This window comes from Miniopterus natalensis, chromosome 6 (assembly GCF_054644295.1).
Source record: "Miniopterus natalensis isolate mMinNat1 chromosome 6, mMinNat1.hap1, whole genome shotgun sequence".
Lineage (NCBI taxonomy): Eukaryota > Metazoa > Chordata > Mammalia > Chiroptera > Miniopteridae > Miniopterus > Miniopterus natalensis.
This window is the reverse complement of record NC_142086.1, coordinates 64,019,057-64,043,732: the sequence shown is the minus strand read 5'-3', so window position 1 is coordinate 64,043,732 and position 24,676 is coordinate 64,019,057. Positions and strand designations below refer to the sequence as shown.

At 41.1% G+C, this 24,676-nt stretch overlaps 1 protein-coding gene and 1 pseudogene across 1 annotated transcript; both read right to left on the bottom strand.

Annotated features, from left to right (window-relative positions):
- Window positions 1-8,810: 8,810 nt before the first annotated feature.
- On the bottom strand, window positions 8,811-10,546 carry LOC107533521 (tubulin alpha-1A chain-like; annotated as a pseudogene).
- Window positions 10,547-11,428: 882 nt separating this feature from the next.
- On the bottom strand, window positions 11,429-23,786 carry TNFSF10 (TNF superfamily member 10). The gene is made up of 5 exons (XM_016208241.2): window positions 23,629-23,786; window positions 19,095-19,232; window positions 16,250-16,292; window positions 13,785-13,889; window positions 11,429-12,123 (listed from the first exon to the last, which is right to left on the bottom strand). Exons 1-5 carry the CDS (start codon window positions 23,758-23,760, stop codon window positions 11,684-11,686), a joined length of 858 nt encoding a protein of 285 aa, XP_016063727.1. The 5' UTR covers window positions 23,761-23,786; the 3' UTR covers window positions 11,429-11,683.
- Between the last annotated feature and the right edge of the window lie 890 nt (window positions 23,787-24,676).

Below are 24,676 nucleotides of genomic sequence, written 5' to 3'. Positions count from 1 at the left end.
GCAAATCAATAGAAAAAGAATCACTTAAAATTTTCATGTATCTCATAAATAAAAAAATCTCTGACATAAACCATAGTTTTAAGAGTAAATTGTAGGTGGGTTATATAAAATTTAGGACTCATTGATTTTAAAAAAATATATGTCAAAATGTATGATAAACAGTTAAAATAATACTTAGAGGAAAGTTACAGAAAAAGTAATAAAAAACTGTAAATAAAAATAAAAAACTCATCTCCATAAAAAGTAATACTGAAAACTGTAAAAAAGAGCAGTTTCTAAAATCACAAATATCCCAGAGTAACAGCTTTTGTATAGAAAAAAGTCCTTAAATTACTAAGCCAAGAGAACTGTGATGGACAAAGGCCCACTCTTAGTGGGAGTAAGCAATTGTGACAGGCACACAGTGCCTGAAGGCTGGGAATGCCAAACATCTTGCAAGAAGTTGGGTGGTACCACATGACCAAGAATTGTCAATATTGGCCCAATATGCCAATAGGTCGGCAACAAATTATTGACTTGCCCAGGACTTCATCTGTTTGGTTTCTAGTCCACTTTTTTTTTTTTTTCCATTGCATCACTGTTATGAAGAAATATAATTTTATAGAAAATAACTCCTAATAGAATCTTTTTTTTGCCATAGTTATAATTTTATTATTGTTTAAAATATTACAGATGTCCCTTTTTCTCCCCAATGACCCGTTCCACCCAGTCCCTTCCCCCTTCCCAGTCCCTCTCCCCACCATTGTCCGTGTCCTTGGGTTGTGCATATATGCACATAAATTCTTTGGTTACTCTCTCCCCCTCCACCCACCCGCCCGCCCTCCTCCATCCCTCTGACATTCATCAGTCTCATCTATGCTTCCATGTCATTGAATCTATTCTGCTCATCAGTTTATTAAGTTCTTTAGATTCCACGTATAAGCGAGATCATGTGATCCTAATAGAATCTTACGGGAAACAAACACTTGTATAGGTACCTCGCTGAGAGAAGAAGATCTAAAATTTACAAATCAGTAATATAACAGGAAAGAAAGCATAATTATTTGCATGTGCTTGCTCTTAATGTACAAGTAGCTGTCCTATGCATGACAGTTATTTTAAAATGGTAGTAACTTTTAAGAAAATTCTGTTGGCCATTAAGCCTCTCTCCTTCCCCACCCCTTTGCTGGCTTTTGTGATGCAGAATCAGGGCAAAGGGTGAAACACATAGAATGGGAAATGGATCTGCAGTAAAAACGTTACATTTTCCTCAGGAGAGAAGGACCAGAAAAAGGAGGACAAGAGAATACAAGGGAAGAAATGAGCTCAAGTTTCCAGGGAAAATTTGTTTTGGGAATGGGATTGGTGCTTTAAGAGAGCTGTGGGCTGGGAGAAATAGCAAAGGAAAGGATTATAAACAGAGAGGTTGCCATGGATTTGGGGTGAGTTCCCACACAGCATTCTGTGAGAGATGAGTATAAAGATTGGAATCATTTTCCTTGGCTTTCAAAAGGCTGTTGGACTCTACTCATTTGAGTATGACTTCGTGGCTGAGACCTGGTCACAGAGCCCTTGATACAAATTTGGGTAAAAAATGTCAACTCATTTCATTCTTATAAAAATTCTAAGTGGTTAATTATCATCCTCATTTTATAAGTGAAGAAATTAAGGCTCAACGATGCAGTGTTTTCCCCAAATCACTCTGATTACAAATGGTGAAACGAATTTTTAACACAAGTCTATCTAATGCCAATGTATATGCTTAGACATTGCACTAACTGCCTATTTTATAAGAGATAATATTAAAGTGCTTTGTGTTTGATTAAGAAGACAGGTGTCATAGAAGTAGGTTCTGTCTGTAGTTGAGCCAGTAGAGTTTATGATAATACACCCCCCTCCCAGAATTACACTGAAATGCTCGTCTGCGCCTGATGCCCTGCTTCTGTTCTGCTTCATGTTCCATCCCAGTATTGGTTCAACACTTGAGCTGTGGACGCAGACAAGACTAAGGTCAAGACCTGGCTCTCACCTACTAGCTCTGTGACCTCGGTTTCTTCATATGTAAATAGATGGTCATCCCCTGTCTTACTCATAAGGTTTTTGTAGGGATTAAGTGAACACACAAATAAGAGCACCCAGAATAGAGAAAATGTTCAATAGATGGTTCCTCTTCCCCTTCCTTGTAAGTATCGCCCTATAGTGAAAGGTGTTCCCAACCAGAAGGCTGTCCAAGTGCAAACAGCACCAAATCCAGGTCACTTCTCACTTCCTAGTCATCTTTGTCCATTGTCTGTATCCTTCCTGGAGGGGACTGGGACGCACACACACACACACACACACACACACACACACACACGTGGACTGCTGGCAGATAGTACCAGGAGCTTGTGGGGAAGGGGGATATCTACAAAAAGGGAAAGCAAATGATGCAGAAACCAAATCAGCATCACAATTTATCCTGAAGATACCAAGATATCGTCATTTCACTTCACCAGAGCAGTGAGGAGAAAATTGAATTTAATAAGTTGAATCAAATTTTTTAAAAAATCTTTATTGACTTCAGAGAGAGGAAAGGAGAGAGAGAGAGAGAGATAGAAACATTAATGATGAGAGTCATTGATCAGCTGCCTCCTGCAGGCCCTTGACTGGGGATCGAGCCTGGAACCTGAGCATGTGCCCTGACCGGGAATCGAACCCCAGTCACCTGGATCCTAGGTCGACGCTCAACCACTGAGCCATGCCCGGCTGGGGAAGTTGAATCAAATTCTTAAGGCAGAAGGGAAACTTACTTTTTAAGACAGTGTGATGGATCTCTTTTTAAAACAAAGACTCTTTTACAATCTCTTGAATTTATGTTTCATAAATTTGGGGTTTTGTACATTGATTTTTCTCAAAACAGGAAGTTCTTGAACCCTGTTTTCTACTTATGTATCCATTTTAACTAGTCATTTCCAGTTTTGACATAGAAAAGACTTTGTAGGGGATTTTAAGAATAAATAAGAATCAAAAATGGAACTCGGCTTAAAGGTAGTTAAAATGAGGTTGTAATACCAGAGGTTTTCTTGAGTTTAACTTTTCATTTTAAAAAATAAGCTTATTGAGTGCTTAGAACTTTCCAGGCAGTGTCTCAACACTTCACGTATATTAAGCATTTTTTTTTTTACGTCCGCTGCAAGGTGAGTGTTATTGTCTGAGACACAGAGAGGCTATAGCATAGCTACTGAAGTTTTATTCCTGTCTCTTATACCCTGTGGTGGAGCTCCTAAGCACTCAATGAGGACACATATCTGATACAAGGCCCTGACTATCTTCTGTCTGAAGGCCTGGTTACTATGGTCCAGATGTAAACCACTCCCCTTCACTTTTGCTTTATCCAAATGGAGAATTTGAAGCCATTTACTCTCTCCCACTTTTAAAGTGCTTTGGGCTTTGAGGAAAATAAAGGAACCCTGCCACCTGGTGGAAGCTCAGGGTATGTGACGCTAAGGTGGCCCGCCCCCTTCTGGTCTCAAGGAGAAGAAAGTAAGTATTGCCTTTCACCTTGCTACTCAAGCCTGCCAAGGCACCTCTCAAACTGCTGAGCTGGCCTCTCCTTAAGGGTCATTGTCTTCAAAAATCCCTTACTCTGCCCAGATCTGTCCTAATAAAACTGAATCCGCAGTTTTTCCCTCTATTCTTCAATCGAGGTTTCATGGGACAGACAGAGTCTGACAGCAGTGGACCAGGACTCCTCAGATCTTATTTAACTTTCAAAAAGATCCAATATTCAGTACTCATGCCCTTTAGGAAGGAATTAACAGTTGGCCATAAAACTGTCATTCTAAGATAGCCAGTTCATAGTTGCCTCCTGTATCTTGAGTTTCATCTCTAAAGCAGAGAAAGAAACACATAGGTACCCCTAGTTTTAAACAAATGCAATTAAAATGTTGTATGTGAATTGTAATTTTTAATTTCTAACCGTAATGGTGACCTGGTACATTGTTTTCTCAAGGGCTTAATTTATAGATCACAGTTTTTGAAATTTAGTTTTCTCAACTCTAGATAGGCTTTATTTGTGATTTTCAATGGCCTGTCAGTGGATTGCCTGTCATGTGCCCAGCCAGCTGTATCAGAATCACTTGGGGAAATTACAAAATGATCACAAAAGGATTCCTGGGTGTATCTCCAAAGATTCTGATTCAGTAGGTCTGTGGTGAAGCCTAAGCGTCAGCATTTCTAAGTGCTCCCCAGGAGATACAGATAAGCAGTGAGCTTAGGAAACCACTGTGCCTACATCGCCTTTGCTGACCATAATAAAGAATGTTGATGGTTTACATGCAAATTAGATACGGTTTCCACTCATCAGGTCGGCAAACAAGAAGAAAAGCAGTAAATATCCGCATCTAGTGATGATATGGGGGACAGGGTATTCTCATTCCTTGCTGCTGAGAGTGCAAGCTGCTGTAAAGGGTGAAGAAATTAACTCTACAGTTATTTTTAGCATCTAAAATGTTAAATTGGCCAAGCAATCCCAATTTGGGACCTGGAATTTTTAGATTAAAGACAAAGAAGTTCATTGTAGTATTATTTGTAGGGACAAACAAGAGGGAACAAACCAATAGCAGAATAAATTAGCATATAGACAATAAGGTGTTTTGCAGTATGTAAAAAGAATCAATCAGATCTGAGTGTTTTCACCTGGAAAGGGTCTATATACTGTTAAATCAATGAATTGCTCAGTTTTATATACAAATACACATACAGATGTGTGTGTGTGCTTATATATGTAATCTATAATATGTGTAAGCATGATTATAATATATTGTGGAGGGGACTGCTCCATCCAAGCAGGATGGTATCTGTGGTGTGGGAGAGGGACTCAGCACAGGTATCCTGGCAGCTGTCCCTTCAGCTCTCTCCCCAGAGCCACAAACCCATCTCTCCTCACGTGACTCTAGTCTGCTCTGCCCTCCCTCCTCCAGAGCCCAGGGTGAGTGGCTGAAAATGAGATTTTGTGCATTGGCTCTTTAAGCAGGTGCCTGTGTCTCTAGCAGACCATGTCTCTCCCTGGCAGATAGAATCCCTGTTGATTTTCATAGCCATGTATTATGTGGGCGCCTCTTCCCAGCTCTGGTGCTCTGGGCTGGGGAGCCCTGCTGGGGGTTGAGACCTCACACTTCTCAGGGGGACTTTTTGCAGCTGAGATATCCCCCTGGAATCTCAGCTGCCACCCGTGGGAGGAGGGTCAGCCCTTTGTGTGTCTCTGCCCTTCCTACCAGTCTCAGTGTGGCTTCTTCCATAAATCCTTGGTTATAAGACTTCTCTTCAGCTAGTTTTCAGTTGGTTATTCAGGTTGATTGCTCTATCTTTTAGGTGTAATTCCAGTTTCGTCCTGGGAGGAGGTGAGTGTAACATTCACCTACTCTGCCGCCACCTTGTATCTCTGGCCATCAATCCTGGGTGTTCCTAAGCTTGCAACTGCATCACTCCAACCTGCCTCTGTTATCACATGGAGTTCTTCCTGTGTGTCTGTTTCCCAATTCCTTCTCTTTATAAAAACATGTCATATTGTATTAAGGCCCCCCCCCTCATTTCATTATTACCTCACCTAATCACATCTGCAACAACCCTATTTCCAAATAAGCTCACATTCTGAGGTATTGGGGAGTAGGACTTCAACACATTATTTTGGAGGACAAATCCAATCCATAACGAAAGCATTAACTGTAAGGAAAAGGACTGGTATATTTTATTTATTTTTTATGGTGATTTTTTTTATTGATTTCAGAGAGAGGAAGTGAGAGGAAGAGAGAGAGAAAAACATCAATGATGAGAGAATCATTGATCAGCGGCTTGCAAGCCTTATTTTATTATATTAAATAAAAAGTGAGCAATTTCTTTTTTTTCTGTAAGTATCAGATAAAAGAGATGAAAAAGAGGTTACCGCCCTCCCCCATACATAACCCTGTGTCCTGTGTTTCCCTACATCCCATCCCCTCTGTCTGGAGCACAGGTCTTCTTCCCCCTCAATGCTCACACTTACTATGGATCAAATCTGTCTATTCATGGGTCTCAGAGCATAATGTATCTTTCTTTGGCAGCGCTGCTGAAAGTTATTTTGTTTGTTGGCCTAATTGTTTGGCTAATGTCTGTCTCTTACACTAGAATGCAAGCTTCACGAAGGTAGGATTCTCATGTGATTTTGCTCACCATTTACTAGCTGATACAGGTTGGGTATACAGGAGATGATCAATAAATAGATGTTGAAGGGAGGTAGGGGAGTGAACATGTATTAGTGGCTCTGAGGTAGCAGTGAATGCATTAGAGCAAACGATTAGAAACGGAGTATTAGAAACCACTGCCCTAAAGTCCTTTAGCAAGTCCTTGCCACAGGTAATGTTTTTCGTTGTCAGTTTCACTCTCAGACCCCAGGTTGCTGCAAGCTTATTTACCCTCTTTCCACTGCAATTAGTTCTAGGTTTCGTCTACCAAATCCTATTATTTTCCCTTGTAGAGTGGATAATTGATATTTGTTTTGCATTTTTGGTTTATTTTTTGCTTTTGGATCTCCTTATTGTGACCTGGTGGTTAGGTGAGGAGTGTTTCCCATTCATACTCACGGATATCACCAAGCTGTTATCTACTTAAGTTCCATATTCCATGATAAAAAACAAATGTTGACAAAATGTAAAATCAAAGCAATCAACATTTTTCTAAATAGAATTTTCCACACACATGTATTTCTTATATCTGTATTTATAAGTTACATAAAAACATAATACACGTGTTTGAAATTAAGTTCGGTTAGCTCTGAAGGGCATTTTGTTATAAATATCTATAGTTTCTAAAATTCTTACAATGTGATATGTAATAAAGTTGCATTTAAAGGGTTTTTAGAAAACTAAATTTTGATGGTTATTTTTTTTCTTATTATTTGTTATTTTTTCAACAAATCAATACAAGTGTATCTGGCTTGATACAGATTTCTGAACATGGCCTCAAATTATATCAGTTTTGAAATCTTAAGAACTCGGCGTATCCTGAAAACGAACTCATACTGTTAAATTAAACAGGATAAAACACAGTAAGCCTTACATTTTGCTGCTATTTTCCAATCTAGTTTTAATTTACTATCCTGCCACTTGTTTTTTAGAAAAAACAGGGCACTTATATTTCCATGCATATGTAATTTTTCTTTTTTTTCTCTTTCTTTTTTCAAATATATCTTTATTGATTTCAAAGAGAGGACAGGAGAGGAAGAGAGAGATAGAAACATCAACAATGAAAGAGTCATTGATTGAGCCCACAACCTGGGCATGTGCCCTGACCGGGAATTGAACCCCGATCGCCTGGATCCTAGGTCGACGCTCAACCGCTGAGCTATGCCCGGTTGGGCTGTAATTTTTCTAATGACAAAATAAAGAACTGAAAGAGGGAGGGGGGAAAATGAGGTTAGAAGTCCTTTTTCAAATGTGCTAAGATAAACAAAAACTACATTCTTTTAGCAGTTCTATTTTTATTTAAAAAGTAACATTTTAAAAATTTAGTACAAAAATAATTTGTTGTCTTATTTTTGTTAGTTATCAAACATTTTATTCTTTTTCTATGGGTTATAAATCTTGGTTTAGAAGGTCATCTCTACATTGAGATTACTTCTGGAATTCTGCAGTGCCTTCTGTATCACGAGAGATTCATTCACTCTTTCTTGCATGCATTCACTCAGCCAGTCGCTTATTTACAAATATGTAAAGAGGGCTAATTGTTCTCACTATCACAGAACTTATATTTAGTGAGAGGAGGCAGGCTTTAAAAAAAACAGAATAACAGATAAGTCAGTGTGTTCATATGTAAGAACTTGATTAGTGTTATGGAAGAAGTAGAGTGAAGAGGGTCAGAAGTGCCAGGTGTCTGCAGCATGTTGTAAATTTATTTATATTTATTTTTAAAATATATCTTTATTGATTTCAGAGAGAGGAAGGGAGAGAGAGAGGGAGAAGGAGAGAGAGAGAGAGAGAGAAACATCAATGATGAGAGTCATTGATCTGCTGCCTCCTGCACGCCCCCTGCTGGGGATCGAGCCTGCGCCCTGACTGGGAATTGAACCATGATCTCCTGGATCCTAGGTAGATGCTCAACTGCTGAGCCACGCCCTCCCAGGCTGTTGTAAATTTAAATCTCAATGAGCCTTTTTGAAAAAGGCCTATTTGATCAGGACACATTTGAATGAAAATTTGAGCATACACTCAAAGAGTATACATTATGCTGTGTTTAGGAATAATAATGATAAGAGGTTAGACAAATACTACAACTAATTTTTTATCCAACCGCTTAGGTTAAATGGTCAAGTGAAATGTTTTAGGTCATGATTTTAGATGATGAAAGTAATAGCTGTTTTTCTGGAAGGGGCAAATGAGTAATACAACCTTAATCAGATATATACTAGATATTGATATTTGGCAGTGGAGGAGTGGGCGGGGTGGATCTTCATTTGGCTATTTTTTGCTGACTTACCTTAGTTTGTGATTTCCACTTTCCCATTTCTCCTCCTCGCATGAAACCAAATTCCCTGACTTCTGATCAGTTCATTGCTCGTTATAGAGGCCTTTATCAAAGATATCTTCAGCATTTGGGGCAGGCTGACTTTTAATAGTAAAAGCCATTCAAGAACATAACTTCAGTTTTTTAAAAAACAATACAATACTCTTTCTAAAGGAAGTTTCTTATTTCCACCAAATCCAGGTGTATGAGACAACTCCTGCAAAGTCCTGCACAGGGCAAACTCCTTTTGCACATTGCATATGTTGACGGAGGGCTGCCTCCCAAGACCATGACCGTTTAGTGGCACCCCTTTCTCTTCCAATGCGGCAAATGCTGTCCCTTACAGCAGCCTGGAAGCTATCAATGTGATATGCTATTTATGATCATTACTCTTTCTTTTTTTTTTTTCATTTAAGACAGGGAATACTTTACTCAAACCCATCAGAGAACAGGTTGGACCTGTAACAAAGTGCCGTGTTTTAAAGCATAGACCAGTAATTGTATATAAGTGTATATGCTGGTGCATACATATTAACTGATAAGACCACAACTTTTTGATGTTTGAAACAGAGTAAGCTTCGCTGTAAAAGCAGCACTGTGTGACATTTTAGCTTTAGTATTCCCCTCCTCCTTCCTCACCCTCTCCTTCAGCAGAATCCACACCAACCTTCTCATCATTCTTTTCAAGGGCATCCATGTCCCCATGGCCTCAGAAAACTCTCCTTCCTCCATGCCCTCACCCATGTACTCGTGGACAAAGGCACACTTGGCATACATCAGATTATACTTGTGGTCCAGGGGAGCCCAGACCTCAGCAACAGCTGTAGTGTTGCTCAGCAGGTACACAGCTCACTGTACTTTGGCCAGGTGTCCGCCAGGTATCACAATGGAAGTCTGGTAATTAGTGCCAACTTTGGGGCACCAGTCCACACACTGATGGTACACTTGGTCTTGATGGTGGCAGTGGCAGCATTGCCATCTGTGGGAACCACATCCCCACAGTGCAACAGGCAGCAAACAGTGTATTTACTGTGGTGAGGGTCACATTTCAGCATCAGGTTGGCTGGCTCAAAGAGCATGTATTGGTGATCTCTGCTACAGTAAGCTCTTCATGGTAGACTTTCTCCACAGGGATGACAAGGGCATATGTGGCCAGAAGGAAGTAGATGGAGGATAGAATACCAGGTTGGGCTGGAACTTGGTCAGATCAACATTCAGGGCTCTGTTAACTCAGAGGGAAACAAAGATGGAGAACACAATTTTACCTATCAACCTATTCAAGCTGGTATCGGTAGCTCACTCAATCCCAAGGTTTCTGTGATGGATGTCATAGGTGGCCTCATTGTCAACCATGAAGGCACAATCAGGGTGCTCAAGGGCGGCGTGGGTGAAGATGGAGTTGTAGGGTCCAACTACAGCTGTGGAAACCTAGGGGGCTGGATAAAAGGAGAACTCCAGCTTGGACTTCTTGCCATAATCAACAGAGAAACGTTCCATTAGCAGAGAAGTGAACAAAGAACCAGTTCCCATGCCAAAACTGGAAAACCAAGAAGCCCTGAAGACCTGTGCTCTGGTCAGTTTCTGAATTCGGTCCAAGACGAGGTTGATGGTTTCATTACCAATGGTGTAGTGCCAGCAGGCATAGTTATTGGCAGCATCTTCCTTACCTGTGATGAGCTGCTCAGGTTGGAAGAGCTGGCAGTAGGTACCAGTGCAAACTTCATCAATGACTGTGGGTTCCAGGTCTACAAACACTGTCCTGGGCTCATGGTTGCCAGAGCCTCTCACTGAAGAAGGTGTTGAAGGAGTTGTCTCCTCCCCCACCCCAGTGGTCTTGTAACTTGCATCTGGTCTTCAGGCTGGATGCTATGTTTCAGGCAGTAGAACTCCCAGCAGGCATTGCTGATTGGGCACCAGCCTGGCCAACGTGGGTGGAAATTCGCTCACGCATGGTTGCTGCTTTGTGGGGAGCAGATGGCGGGAAGGTTGTTGCTTCTTACAGTGAAACCTCAGTTCTTGAACTTAATTCATTCTGGAAGGCTGTTCGGGAAGTGATCTGTTTGAAAACTGAGTCATTTTTCCCATTAGAAATAATGTAAATTGGATTAACCTACTCCAGACCTGTAAATGATTCCCTGTTTTAACCTTTCTTATATCAGGGTGCAGCATCTTTGGTTTTTCACATATCATTGCCTCTGAAATGCTGTCACTGACTGACTGCTCTTCTTTATCCAAATCAGCAACAGTTTTTCTATCTCTTCAGTTGCCAGTGATGATTGTTTTGTGAGCACTTTAACACTCTTAGCAACATCAGCACACTTGGTGGCCTCCTTATATTTTTAAAATTGTGTTAATTGTCTACTTCACTAGCAACAAAAACAAAAGAAAACAAAAAGCCAAATCAAAACAAAAATATTCACAGCACAATATCCTGAGATGTTAGCAACTGGAGGTTTAGGGGTAAACTGATTCGAACTCTCTTCTTTGCTTGTAGCCTGAGAGACTTTTTGTCATGCTGATGTATCAGCATGAATGGGTTGTCAGATCAAGAGCTGAAGTTTGTTTGAAAACAGACATTTTTCTGTGAGCAATTTGGTCGAGAACCAAATTGTTCGAGATGGGAGACACTCAGGAACCAAGGTTCCTGACTGCACAGCACAACACTTAGACGGTGGATGAGAGAACCTTTTAGCGATTTCTTTTTTTTTTTGGTAATAAGTTGGGACCCTTTTCAGATATATTAAAAAAGCATGTGTTGCCTGGCCAGTGTTGCTCAATGGTTGAGCCTCAACCCATGCACCAAGAGGTCACTGGTTTGATTCCTGGTCAGGGCACAAGCCTGGGTTTGGGGCTCAGTCCTCAGTAGGGGGCATGAAGGAAACAACCAAATGATGTTTCTCTGTCATCGATGTTTCTGTCTCTCTCTCCCTTCCTCTCTTTCTAAAAATCAGTTAAAAAATAATAATAAAGCATGTGTGCCCCGGCTGGATGGCTCAGTTGGTTGCAGCGATTCCCGGTCAGGGCACAGAACTAGGTTTCAGGTTTGATCCCTGGCAGGGGCACGTATGGGAGGCAGCCAATTGATGTTTCTCACTCACATCAATGTTTCTCTCTCTCACCCTCTCTCTAAAAATCAATAAATGTATCCTTGGGTGAGAATTTTAAAAAAGCATGTGTTGCAGATCATCTAGCCAATTAAAAAGGCCCCAAAAAAACTGGCTTGTTGGTCCATGTCAACCAATTGCACATTAGTTACAGATACAAAAATTCTGTCATTTTCTTGAAGCTCAAATACTCCACCTTGATAGATGGAATAGAGTCCATATTGTTCATCTTCAGACCAACAACTATTTCTAGCACTTTTCATCAGCAGTATAGGGTCAGGATAGGCTGTGACTTTGTAAATATATTGCACCATTTGTTTGTTTTTCCTTCTGTTCTTTACTTTTGAAACATCCTCAGGTTCCAGAAATCGAAAGTATGTCTGGGAATAGATATAATAGAACCCTGTTTGATGGATAACTAACTCTCCTTTCCTCAGGTGCAAATTATTCAAAAATGAATATCCTTTTCTTGATGACTCCCAGGAGGTTATTTTATGGCCCCAAATGTTTTCATTCTTGGAGTCTGGAGGAAGGTTAGAGAGAAAGAAAGTTAACAAAAGGGAGTTTGTAGCAAAGCAAGGTGTTTCCAACAGCTGTTGCTAGCCTATTTTTTGGTTGGTATTGCAAAGGATTTCAATACATAAGTTATTTCAAACATAAATCTTCTTACTCCTCTCATCTTACAAGGATTCTAAATTCTGTACATAGAGAAATCTGAAGGCTTCTGCATTATTGGGACCTGTTGGGAGGGCCTTATTTTTCTGTATTTTGTCTGTATTTTTCTGTATTATGCCACATCTGCCACACTTATCTCTGAATGGTAGCACAGGGGATGGTTCACTCAGATGGCAATCTTTACTCCTGGGCAGAACTCCTGTCCTGAATCCCTGTCCTGTGCTGGTGAACTCATATGAACAGCATGTAGGGAAACCAAAGGGAACATATCTAGTTCCTTAAGCCTAGAACTCAGAACTTCTTGCAGTTCCTTTGGATCTGTTTGGATTCCCTCCTTGGTCTTTTCAGCAGTCAAAGGCGCCATCCAAACAGAAGGCATCTCTAGTCCACAATAAGACAGAGCTCAGGTTTGGCAATGAGATCCCAGATTTAAAGATCTTCAGATCCTTGATCTTTAAGTCCCAGAGACTGAATTTAAAAAGGGTTCTACAAAATACGACAGTCCTTTAAACTTTGGGCTCATCTCCATGATTTAAATAAAATTTAGTTTTTCAAGAGTTTAAAATAACTACCATGTTGGTTGATGAGTAGCGAATAGTAATATTATAATCTCACTCATAAGCATAACATGTTAATCACTTATAAAACATGAGCTCAGGAATATGACGAAGGCAACTGCCTAGAACAAACCCAAACAGGAAACAAACACTCAAAATACCCCAATAATGCTTTCATCCATTAACTTCCTAAAATTTCTTTAACTTGGGACAGAACCTTTCACAACAATAAAAGTGACTACTTAGTGAGTACTTACAGTACACCAGGCATTTTGCATGTGTTAATCTTTACCGTTTTATGAGTTAAAGATTATCTCTACTTTGCATAAAGATGATCTCTATTTTGTATAAGAAACTGAAACTTGATTTGGTTAAGCAATTTACTCAAAACGTGTGTCCAGGTAAAGAGGAGCTGGGATCCCAGCATGGGTATTTAGACTAGAAGACCCATGCACTTAACTACAGCACTCTGGGCACCTGCTCTACAGTTAAAAATTGGGTTTGACCCATGTGAAACTGACACATCTGTGAGTTAAAAATGGTCCAATATTCGTCACTTTCTGTGGTTCAGCCTAATGTAAAGGTCACAAGAATGCTCAGTAACTCATGGTGAAAGTAAATGACTGATTCAGAACTTTGAGGAGGAAGATTTGATAAAAGTGAGTAAAAGAAATTACTTTAAAGAAGGAAAAAAAGCAAAACTGGGGGCATGGGAAACTCAAAGTTCTCCCACCACTTTATCATTTTCCCGAGGCCCATCATGCCAAGGCAGTGACTGAGCTATTTGTCTCAGAACCTTGCTTCTGAAAAGAGTCAGTCTGAGGCCTGATTAGTGCTGAGCATTTTGTAGATCGCTATATACACATTTCAGGTACAAGTTAAAAGAATAAATTATTTGGACGAAATTCCTCCATTGCCCTCCTTTAAACCGTATATTTGGTGTTTCTCTTACTTGGAACTGGGAATGTGGATGCGCTCCGAGTGGTCCCGGTTATGTGAGCTGCTACTCTCTGAAGCCCCTTTCCTGCTACTAGTGGAGGACCGCTTTGTTGCTTTTCTAAAACAGAAGGGAAAAAATGATCAGCACTTGTCCAACTGCCTCTCAGAGACATTGCTATTCACAGCTGTTGTCAATCGGGCACTGTGAGCGCACTGGGCTTCCAATGTTGACCATGTGGATTTTCATAAAAGCAGCCTACATTTTAGTACAATAATCAGTCTACTTCAATTTATGTTTAATTTAAAAAGTACTTTAGATGGGAAGAATAAGCAGTAACTCGGGTTATAATTTATCAGCATCTCAGTAGCAACTAGGGAGAATATAGCCTTTTCCCAAAAGATCCAAACAAACAAACAAAAACTGAACCTTCAGTAATCTTGCTAAGTCATTTAAAGTGCACCGATAACCAGGTATTGGCAAATTCCCATTTTCAGTTATATATAGAATGATACCAATTTCATAATCTCTGTTTTTTCCTCTCTGCTAGCTACTAGTGATTCTAAAGGAGTAGGCAGTGATAACAATTGTCCATAGATGCTACAAGCCGGCATCCAAGTCATTCCCCACCACCTCCCAAAAGGAACATGAACTGACATACTGATCACGAGAATCAGCACAGGGGCATATAAGTCACCAATTCACTACATCATAACAAACAAATAACTTACTGACCACCATCCAAGTACTTTGGAGCAGTGTTAAAAAATACAGATTCTGCCCAGCTGGGCATGGCTCAGCGGTTGAGCGTCGACCTGGGATCCAGGCGATCGGGGTTCAATTCCCGGTCAGGGCACATGCCTGGTTGCGGGCTTGATCAATGACTCTCTCATCATTGATGTTTCTATCTCTCTCTCCCTCTCCTTTCCTCTCTCTGAAATCAATAAAGATATATTATAAAAAAAAAAAAATACAGATTCAACAAACTACTCTTTTAAAAAATCAGTTCAAACTTCCCAAGTGCCCTTACATTGGTTTTTAAAAATATTACTATTTCCAACTGGCTCCCAGGAATGAAACTTGCAAATATGTATATTTCAGTGTCATGGATACATCTTGGTATTCTGAGAAGTACATGATTTCTGCACCTTATTGGGATGAGTATAAAAGAACATTTTTCTTCCAACACTGAACATAGTACATGCATCTACTGTGGACTGTGGACTGAGGCACCAGCCTGCCTCATCAGAAGAGGTGGGGAAATGATCAGATGCTTGGACCCGGGACAGGTCTTGTCTTCTCTGCCAGGTTGTGTGCCCCAAGACTGTAAGGCTCCAGTATATGTACTCAAGCCTGCATGGCCATTAGTATGGGAAAATGGGGCTATAGTGAGCCAAATGCAAAAAAGTAGTTAATTTAATTCAGTAATTTTATTTATGTATTTATTCAATTAAAAAAAAATCTGGATCAGGAACCTTCTAAGTGTTGTGGTGTGTTGGCACAACATTGTAAATGCACTCACTACCACTGAATTGTGCTCTTTAAATGGTTAATTGTTTGTTATGTGACTTTCATGTCAATCAAAATACACACACACACACACGCACTGAAGATGGTATAGGAAAGGGTGGGGGATCAACTAGGTTTGAGGCACAGGTTTAGGTGCTAGGTATAGGGAGAAACAGACATGTTTTCTGTCTTTGTGGATCTCTGGCCTACTAAGGAATCAGACAGCACACAGATAAAAATATATAAAAACGAAAGGAAATGAACAAAGTATGTGTGATAGAAATAACAGGATGTGGGGGAACTTATGTAGGAGGGTGGCCAAGGAAGTTCTGACAGTTAGGTGGTGAGGATGGAGGAGGAGACGGGGCCAGTTACGGCAAAGGCCAGACACAAAAGAAGCCAGATGGAAGACCAAAGAAGCCAGCCTCGGCAACGGCACTGAAGGGGGCGTGGGTCAAGAGCAGGCTGCTGGTAATAAACAGGAAGATGCTCTGGCATGGGGACCATAGGATGAAAATTGTGGGTGGGTATAAGGCTTGTTGGGAAAGGGATGATGGAGAGAGGGGTTTCTGCATAAAGAAAGGATAGAGCCTGTGGTGGTCAGAGGCAGAGGAGACAGGTAACTCAGGGACCCTGATTTACCTTACTTTCAGCCATCCTCTAGAAAGGATTTAGATGGCTTATTTACAAACATTAGAAGGTAAAAAAATAAATAACAAAATTGAGGTGAAAGGAAAATCTATGTTAGAAAAATAAGACTCAACTGAAAAAAGGTCGGGCCACAGATTTGGTTCTTAGCTTTCTAGCGACCAATGCAAAAAGGGAAACAGAATCAAGTAGCTTGAAACTCTGAGCCACAGGTCAGAGGCAAGATGTGTGAAGGAGCAGAAAGAAAGGGGATGGGGAGTCCTTCACCCTGCCATGAAGTGGAGACTAGAAAGTTAAAATAACAAAAAAACAAAAAAATATACCTGGATCTGGAGAAATGGTTTCCTCATAGGTTCTCAAACTTATCTGCAAACAGTATTGAATAAAGCTTGTTAATTTTCCTAAAAATTTTAAACGGACTATGGAATGTCTATGGCCCTTTTTGCTGATGTCTAACAGGAAGTTTCTATGTAAGAGATCAACCTCGGAAGTTGGGGTGAACACTGAAGCAGCCACCCCCAGGCGGTGATCACAGAATGGTCCCCTGTGTGGGAAAGTTCTGTTTCTGGATAAAGTCTTTGAAGGTCCACTCCTGGAGCAGCATAGAAGGAAGGAGCTATGGGCCACGTGAGGCCAGACTAATCCTCCCCAGACCTCCTTGTGGCTGATGGATGTGGCAGATATGTCACCTCATTTCTTCTGTGGTGTGTGTGTAAGTGCTCTGTGTAATAGAGTCCAGGGCTTTAAATTACTGGACAGACCCATATGTGAGGCGCGCTTCCTTTCTCTCAATGCCCCAGACATACACAAACATGGCCACACCATGTCATTCTCTCATTTCTGAGAATGTGGTTGAAACATTCTTAACATAAAGATATTTTACCAAGTTCTCATATCTTTACTAAAAATCTAGCATCTCCTCTTTCTACTAACCAGTAGAAAAAAACAGAAAGAATAAAAACTGAGCCTTTCTGTTAACTAAACAGACCTTGTCTTGGCTCATTCACAGCTTCTAAATTCCCCTCCATTCCATGCCGTCAGCCCCTGGCAGGGTATTGCCTCTCACTGCCCCCCCCTCCCCCCTCCCCCCCCCCTCGTTTTCTGCAGCTCCTGTTTATTTTGCATCGAACAGAAACTCCCTTCCTTAGGGCCACACCTATCTGGCCCAGGCCCTGTCCCCAGGCAATCGGGGGAATGCCTGTAGTTCACACATTGTTTGGGGTAGTTTTTAATCCCACGCTCTATTACCAGTCAACGTAAAACATATAAATACGTTTCCCGCGTACAGTGTGTTCAGTGGGCACTGGAAGGAAGAAGAGCGGCAGGAGAGAAGGGTAATTCCTAGTGTGGGAGGCAACCCACAGGAATGGCTACAGTACGACCAGGTGGCCTGGATTCAAATCTGTCACTGATCAGCTCTGGGAAACTTTTCTCACGTCACTTAACTGATGTAAACTTTAACTTCATCTATTTAAAAAAAAAAAAGATAATGATTTCTTCCTCATAGAGCTGTTGTGAGAATTAAAGGAGCTAATATGTGTAATGGGTATAGGGTGTTTACTGGAAAGAGCCTGTTCAATGAATGGTGCCAGGAAAAAAAATGGGAAATCTTTTTCTTGCACTCTTACCTACCCCTGTGTCCTCTCCCAGCTTCTCTCTGATCTAGTTAATGGCAGGATATGAGGGTGGGAAAAAGAGGGACAATAACAGGAAAGAGAACATAAATCCATCCCCACTACTTATCTCCCCACTCCCACTCCCAGTCCCAGCATCCAGCCCCCAAACCTGTGGGTTTGCCCTCCCGTTAACCCCAGGATCTATGGAGTCCCATTCCTAGGTTCCTCGGGACCCTCCCCCAACCCTGGACCTTTCCTGGTCTTTGTCACTCGGGGTGATGGAGTCACAGCTGCTTCAGTGCAGCATGAATGCAGTGGGAGCCCTGCCCAGGTCACACTTCCTGGGTGGCTGTGCCCACTGCCAGCTGGAAGTCCAATTTCATTTTTCATAGAAACAGCATCATGGGTGACATCTGAGCTCTACAGTGAGGACTGTTTAGGTTTATAAGTAGGATCTGTAACTGCAATAAAACACTGATTCTATGAAAAGCCAGCCTGAGCACCAAACCATGGGCTCACGATCATGCCAGCAAAACACTTCCTCCTCCTTATACTGGGAATGTCCCGAGTATTTAAACAATCCTGGTACTTCCTCCTTTACAGAGCATTTTCATATTTGTGTTCTCCTCTGACTTTTCTAAGTAGGCAGAAGGTAAATATTACCAAATGCTTTCTTACCAGGAAGGAAGAGCCTGAGAGAAGAAACTTCATTTGACATGTCACATGACTGAAAGTAAAATTATTTCATTGTATTTTGTGAAATAAACAGTTAACATAATGTTTATGCCAGAGATCCTGTTTAAGCAACTTCCATAAAAAGATAATACTATGCCCTAGCCGGTTTGGCTCAGTGGTTAGAACATCGGCCCACAGACTGAAGGGTCCCCGGTTCAATTCTGGGCAAAGGCATGTATCTCAGTTGCAGGCTCGGTCCCTGCCAGGGCCGGTGCAGGAGGCAACCAATCGATATGCCTCACTCACATCAATGTTTCTCTCTCTTTCTCTCTCTCCCTTCCACTCTCTCTCAAAAGCAATGGAGAAAAAAATCCTCGGGGGACGATTAAAAAAAAAAAGATAATGCTATAGTTTGTCATTTACTAACTATAAATTGAGATGTCATCACCTTCAACTTCTCAAATATCTCTTCCTTCCCTCTTTGAGATCAACATGTGGGAAGAATATGAAACACCATTTCTTGGCCCCTTTTGTCTCCTGAATAAAAAAATCACATACATCCTTCATTGTTGTCTGACCTTGAGCATATTTGCTGTCTGTGCCTCAGTTCCCACAATGTAAGATAAAAAGGTTAGACCAGGTGGGGAGGCTGTCTTAGAGTAGAGGCATGAATTCTAGACCAGGAGTTGACCAGGACCCACTGCTCGGTGCTGTTCCACCTTTTTCTAGTTCTATGAATTTAAGGGAAATTACTTAAACCCTCTGGGCCTCAGTTTCCCCTTTTGCAAAATAAGGAGTCTAGAAGTGATGATCTTAAATATTCCTTCTCCTCCAACCTTCTATGCCAGCTGGTGAAGTCACCCAATAGCCCACCTACCTTCCTAACAAACTGGCGTAGTTGCCACATCATTTGCCAGCAGGGGTCGTTCATATTCTCCACATCACTGGGGTCCCAAGAGCTGTTAGCTTCCTTTAAGATGCAGGCGATGCCGCTTTTGGAGTACTTGTCCTGCATCTAGGACAAGATTGCATATAACACAATATTATCCACAACAGCTTTTGATTCTGTTCATTTAGAAGTTAAAGCTACAGAAACTGATGAAAGATTCAGGGAAGTCTTGGCACCTTGGATAAGCTCATGGCTTGAAATTAAAGTAGGCCTGCTGTCCTCTGTCCTTTGAATAAAAGTAAGCAGTTGGATATGGTGGAAGTGTCACAGGTGTGGGCCAGGCATCCTGAGTCACAATGCCTTCAGTTGCTCCAGCCATCAAGTAGTTGTGTGTCCCTCAGCAAATTTCCACTTCTCTTCTGTGTCTGTTCTTCGTTTGAGACTTGAGCTGGTTCACTGGTGCTCTTTGAGGTTTCGCTCAGTTCTGACATAGTGTGGATCCCATTCTAAAGGTGGAAACCCACTGAGATACAAACTAGGCAGTAGAGTCTGTTTAAATTTAAGGATTCTAAATAAAAAATTAGCCAAACCATTTGGGGTTCAGGTCATGTTCTGTTTCTTGATCTGAGCTTTGGCTGTCTGAGTGGATTCTAGTTATTGCTGTGATTTCTACTTCTCTTGGATGGTAAAGTTTGATCACTTTGCCGCTAAAAATCTGAATGCTGCCTCATTAAATATACACACTAGCTAGGGGTCTGTTTACCTGCAGAGATTTGAAACACCATGTGAAGCTACATCTTCCTGATTGAGAATAAACATTTATAATCTTTGTTGTCAACAGTCCCTGCTGGATGGGAAACACACAAGCCCATAAGCACACGCTGGCATGCACTCACACACGCAACCCTAACCAAACAGCACTTCAGGGAGTGCACACAGGTCTTGTTTTGTTTTTTACTTCTTGCTTTTATTTTTAACTATTGAGATGTTATTTCCCTGTACAAATCTACTTAACTGCCTTTCTCTGGAGGAAAAAATGCAAAAATGGCCATTTTTCTTTCTGCTACTTGAACTTAGGAGACTCCAAAGCATGAAGGGAGGCTCACACTTAAAGATGACCTGCTCGTTCCAAATCAAAACAACTTTAACTGTGTATGAGAGGCCCAAGCCAGAGTCATGTGGCACTGTACTCAGCCAAGTGCCCTGTGGACATTTGATCAAGGTTCCTCAAGTGCAAAAACATAAACCTGAGTTAATTAATGCCTTCCACACACTCTGGCAAAGAACATGCATTTACTTTTAAATGTTTTCATTCTTCCTTAATTTAATTACAAGGGCAAAATATTCTCCTGGTCAATGTAGTAGAGGTGACAGCTGGGGCCACCTGAGCTGAGATATGACTGGCAACGGAATTAGACAGCATTTCTCTGCCCCTGCCCACCCTTCACTCTTCTATTGTAGACATCTATTATTTGCAGTTTACATAGGAACTGAAAAGCCTTTCCCAAGAAGAAATTCAATTGCATGTGGTTTAGAAATATGAGAACTTGCCTAGCAGAGAGGAAGATCTGGTTTCAAATGAAAGGCCTGAAGGCAGTTTCAGGAAGAACAACTTTACCTGAGACTATCCCAACCCAGCCAACATGGGCGTGCTTTGGCCAGGCACCGGTCTGATGAAACTAAAAATGCAGGCTCAGGAACTTCTATTGACTCCTTGAGACAGAAAGATGTGACACAGAAGGGACTGAACAATTTGAACTTGTTTCACAGCAGTTGGAAGCTGTAAAGCATGGGAGGTGAGGGTCGAGGTCAGGGAGAGGCAGAGCTGAGAGCTGCTTGGGATCAGGAACTCTGGTTAGCTGTGAAAGGAAGTATAGTTTGAGAGGGGCCAACTGCTGGTTAGTGCCTCTGGATAGCCTCTGCATTTTTCAGAAAAACTTCCTGTTTGGGAGAGAGAACCTTGAAAATTGAGTAAGGTCCTGGGTATACATGGGAGGGAGGTTGACAAGCTAATGTGACATTATTGTTACTTCAAATGAAGCCTAGAAACACTGAGGACACACAGGCAACCTAGAAAATATAGAAAGGTAAAGAACATTTTTCCAAAAGCAAAAACAACCAACAAAAACCCCACCAGACCCACCTAACCCCACCTCCTAGCTACCCTTTGCATGATCTCTCTTGTTTGCAGGGTTGAGATCAGACTGGGGGGGGGGGACAATTTTGTGTATGGTTGTTTTCTCTTAAGACTATGTAAAAATGTCACATTCTTTAAATCTGCATGAAAGTCATATATGGATAGCATAGATATTTTTATGATATTCATTGCAGAAAATTTATAAAATGTAGAAAAACAAAAAGGAAAAAAGCACCTTACCATCTAGAGATCACAGTTGTGAACATTTTGGTGTTTTTCTTTTAGACATTTTTATGCATAATTATTGATTTCTGAGAACAGAAACCGAGAGAGAAAGCCCCATCACCCTCCAGATTCTCACATATTCCTCGCATGATGATATCTGGTAGTTAGTTTCTTCTATGGACCTTGCCCAATGCGGGTAACTAGACAGATGGGAAAAGGGCGCGCTGTGGGTTTTTTAAAAATGAGTAACGATTACTAATGTGATGTGCCTCTCTGCCCTCTTTTCTTTTCACATCCATCCTTTCTACCACATGAGTTTAATCTCTACATCTCGGGCTGGGGCTTTTGTCTCGCTGACATCTGTGTGTTGAGGGCAGGAGGATGTGAGTGCTCTCTTCAAGTGTGTGGCTCTGGAAGGAGAGAAAGCTTTTGCACTGAGAGCTGCTCCTCTGTTCCAGGAGCCCTAAGTTCTGTGGAGAGGATTTCCGCTGTCCATTGTCCAGGCCAGGACCAATCAGTATCCTCCACAGGGCTGAGCTTAGCAGGGTGGACTCCTTTTCCGGCTGGCTCAGAGACAAAGGTGGCAGTGCTGACCCACTCTGCGGCACTGACAATTTTCTCTAATCCACAAATAGCATAAAGGATCTAAAGGATCATTTATGGAGATTGGTGGAGAAGGGTTCTTTTCTCTTGTTTCCCTCCCCATCTATGATGCCACAGTGATAGACAGTCCCCTTGTCATAAAACGTTCTCAGAGATTCAGAAACTTCAGAGGCTGAATCATTTCTCTAGGGATCTCTAGTCTCATCTATAAAATGGGGGGTGTTCAAAGTTCCTTCCAACTCACAGTTTTTTATAATATACAATTAGTCAAAATATATAAAAGAAGACAAAAAGTTGAGTTGGTTTCTTTTCAGCGGTTTTGCATTCATAGTACCAAATGTTTTATATAATTGAGAAATATACAAATTAAAATGGCACTGTTTTATTTTATGTTTTTTTTTTTTCTGTCAGATGTACCTGGATTTATACCTGGACTATCCACAGGCATTGAATGGCAGTTTTATTTTCAATTATTTTATAATGAGCAGTGAAAGGTGAGTTCACCTGATAATCACTTTATTACTGACTTTCCCCATTACATGCCTGTGGTCAAGGAATAGGCAGAATGCTAGTCCTTTATATTCTCACTATTGTCAACACACAAATGCAAGAGAACCTAAAACCAAAACATATTTCAAAGATCAGATCTGTCTCCATCCCATGTCCTGGAGGGAAAAAGAAAAACCTAATGGTGTTCCAAGGCTTGGCTCTGATTTTAATTCATATGTGCATTATTCTACCTGCTAACTTTTGAAAGTATGTCTACCTAATAATTTAAAACATTGAAAAGAAAGGTGGGAGGAAGAGTCTGGTTTATAGCCCTAAAGCCAGAGGATATGCAAACAGTGTGTAAAGAGAGCATTTCTGTCTGTGCCAAGTCCTGTAAATAACTGAAAAATCACTGGAATTAACCACATCCAAAAACATAAAGCAATAATATTATTCTTACCTGGCTTTGGGCTGAGCTCTGACTCTGTTTTCTTCCCGTGCACTAGTGGTATCACCACATATGTGGGATCCATGTGCCATGTGTGTGCAAAAGCACATAGAGTCCTGCCCTGGTGCAGCTACTCTGACACCTAAGAATTAGAGTCAAGATCTAGAAAGCATTTAGCAAAAAGCACTCAATGAATGGTAGCAACTGCTAATACGAAATACGTATTCTGTTGAAGACAGAAAAAAAACCTCAAGAGTTTGCTGCCTGCAGCAGTGACTGGTGGGACCAGTTGCTAAATCAGCGTTGCTTTGAGTAGTGGAGTGTGGATGGATGAGCAGAGGAGTCCAAACACATATCCAATCTTATACCCCATATGTTATGAAGGAAGAGGAATACATGATTTGAGGAATACGGAAAACTTTGTTGACACAATGCCTTGCACTTACACGTTTGCACAGTGCTCAGTAACTATGTGCATTAGCAGTTAGGGTCCACAGGCAGAGAAAGCAAACATTTTCTTCACTATGAAGTTTTCAAAGAGGAGTGAATAGAGAGGCAAAGGAGAGGCAGTTAATCTGAGAGTGCTGACAGCTCCCATCCCCCGTCTGCATTGTACTGACCTGCTTCATCTCGTGGGTGAAGTACATGTATGCCACAGTCACACAGAAGCATTGCAGGAGAACTGTGGTGATCAGGATCAGCATATATCTCAGGCACAGACTGGACCTCTCTGGGACCTGTAGAGCAGTCATGGTCTGTCATGAGCAGCCTTCTGCAGTCAAAATGAGGGAACTGCCAGAAAAACAAGTGATAAGTTTCACTTTCTGTTTCTGTGTTCTCGGAAACAACCACTACCCTTGTCTGAAACAGAAAGAAGAAGCTCTTGCTACTGCGAGTGTCCTATGAAAATCTGTAAAGATTTTTTAAAAATGTCTGTTACATAAGGATTTTATTATAAGAGCTGTGATTTACAAAATATTTGTAAATAGGGGACAGATACATTGTATTCCTTCGGAGGTCTCACCTGGTAGCAGTTTGCCACCTTCATTCTGGGTCCTCAGTTGTCCTGATAACTATTAGATTTCAAGCCTAAATCAGCATTGCTTTGAGTAGTGGAGTGTGGATGGATGAGCAGAGGAGTCCAAACACATATCCAATCTTATACCCCGTATGTTATGAAGGAAGAGGAATACATGATTTGAGGAATACAGAAAACTTTCTGCCTCATTAAAATGGGGTTGAAATAGCAAAGAGAGTCCATAGATGTTCATTCTATTATATTGACATATATCTATAATATATTGATGTTTATTTGTTCTTCTGCCATTTTCTAGGGGTACAACCTTGTCCAAGATATTCACATTTTGTTGCTTTAGTTTTCATATTAACCAAGCAGTAGGATTTACTAAGAGGTCTTTAAGATCCCGAGCAGCCCGATCATTTTATGATTCTATCATCACCTGGTCATGCAGAGGTAATAAAAATTCCTTTCTTTACCTGAAGGCAGTGTGTCCAAGATGTCATCTGACAAGACATCAGTAGCTATTATTCCATCATTACCAGCTCTTAGCTAACACTTTGGGTTGGGAATAAGGGTGAGACGTGGGTGGATGCAGTAGATTTCATGATTGTTTCCAATTTTCCATCTTCTCTCTGTTCATGTCCTTT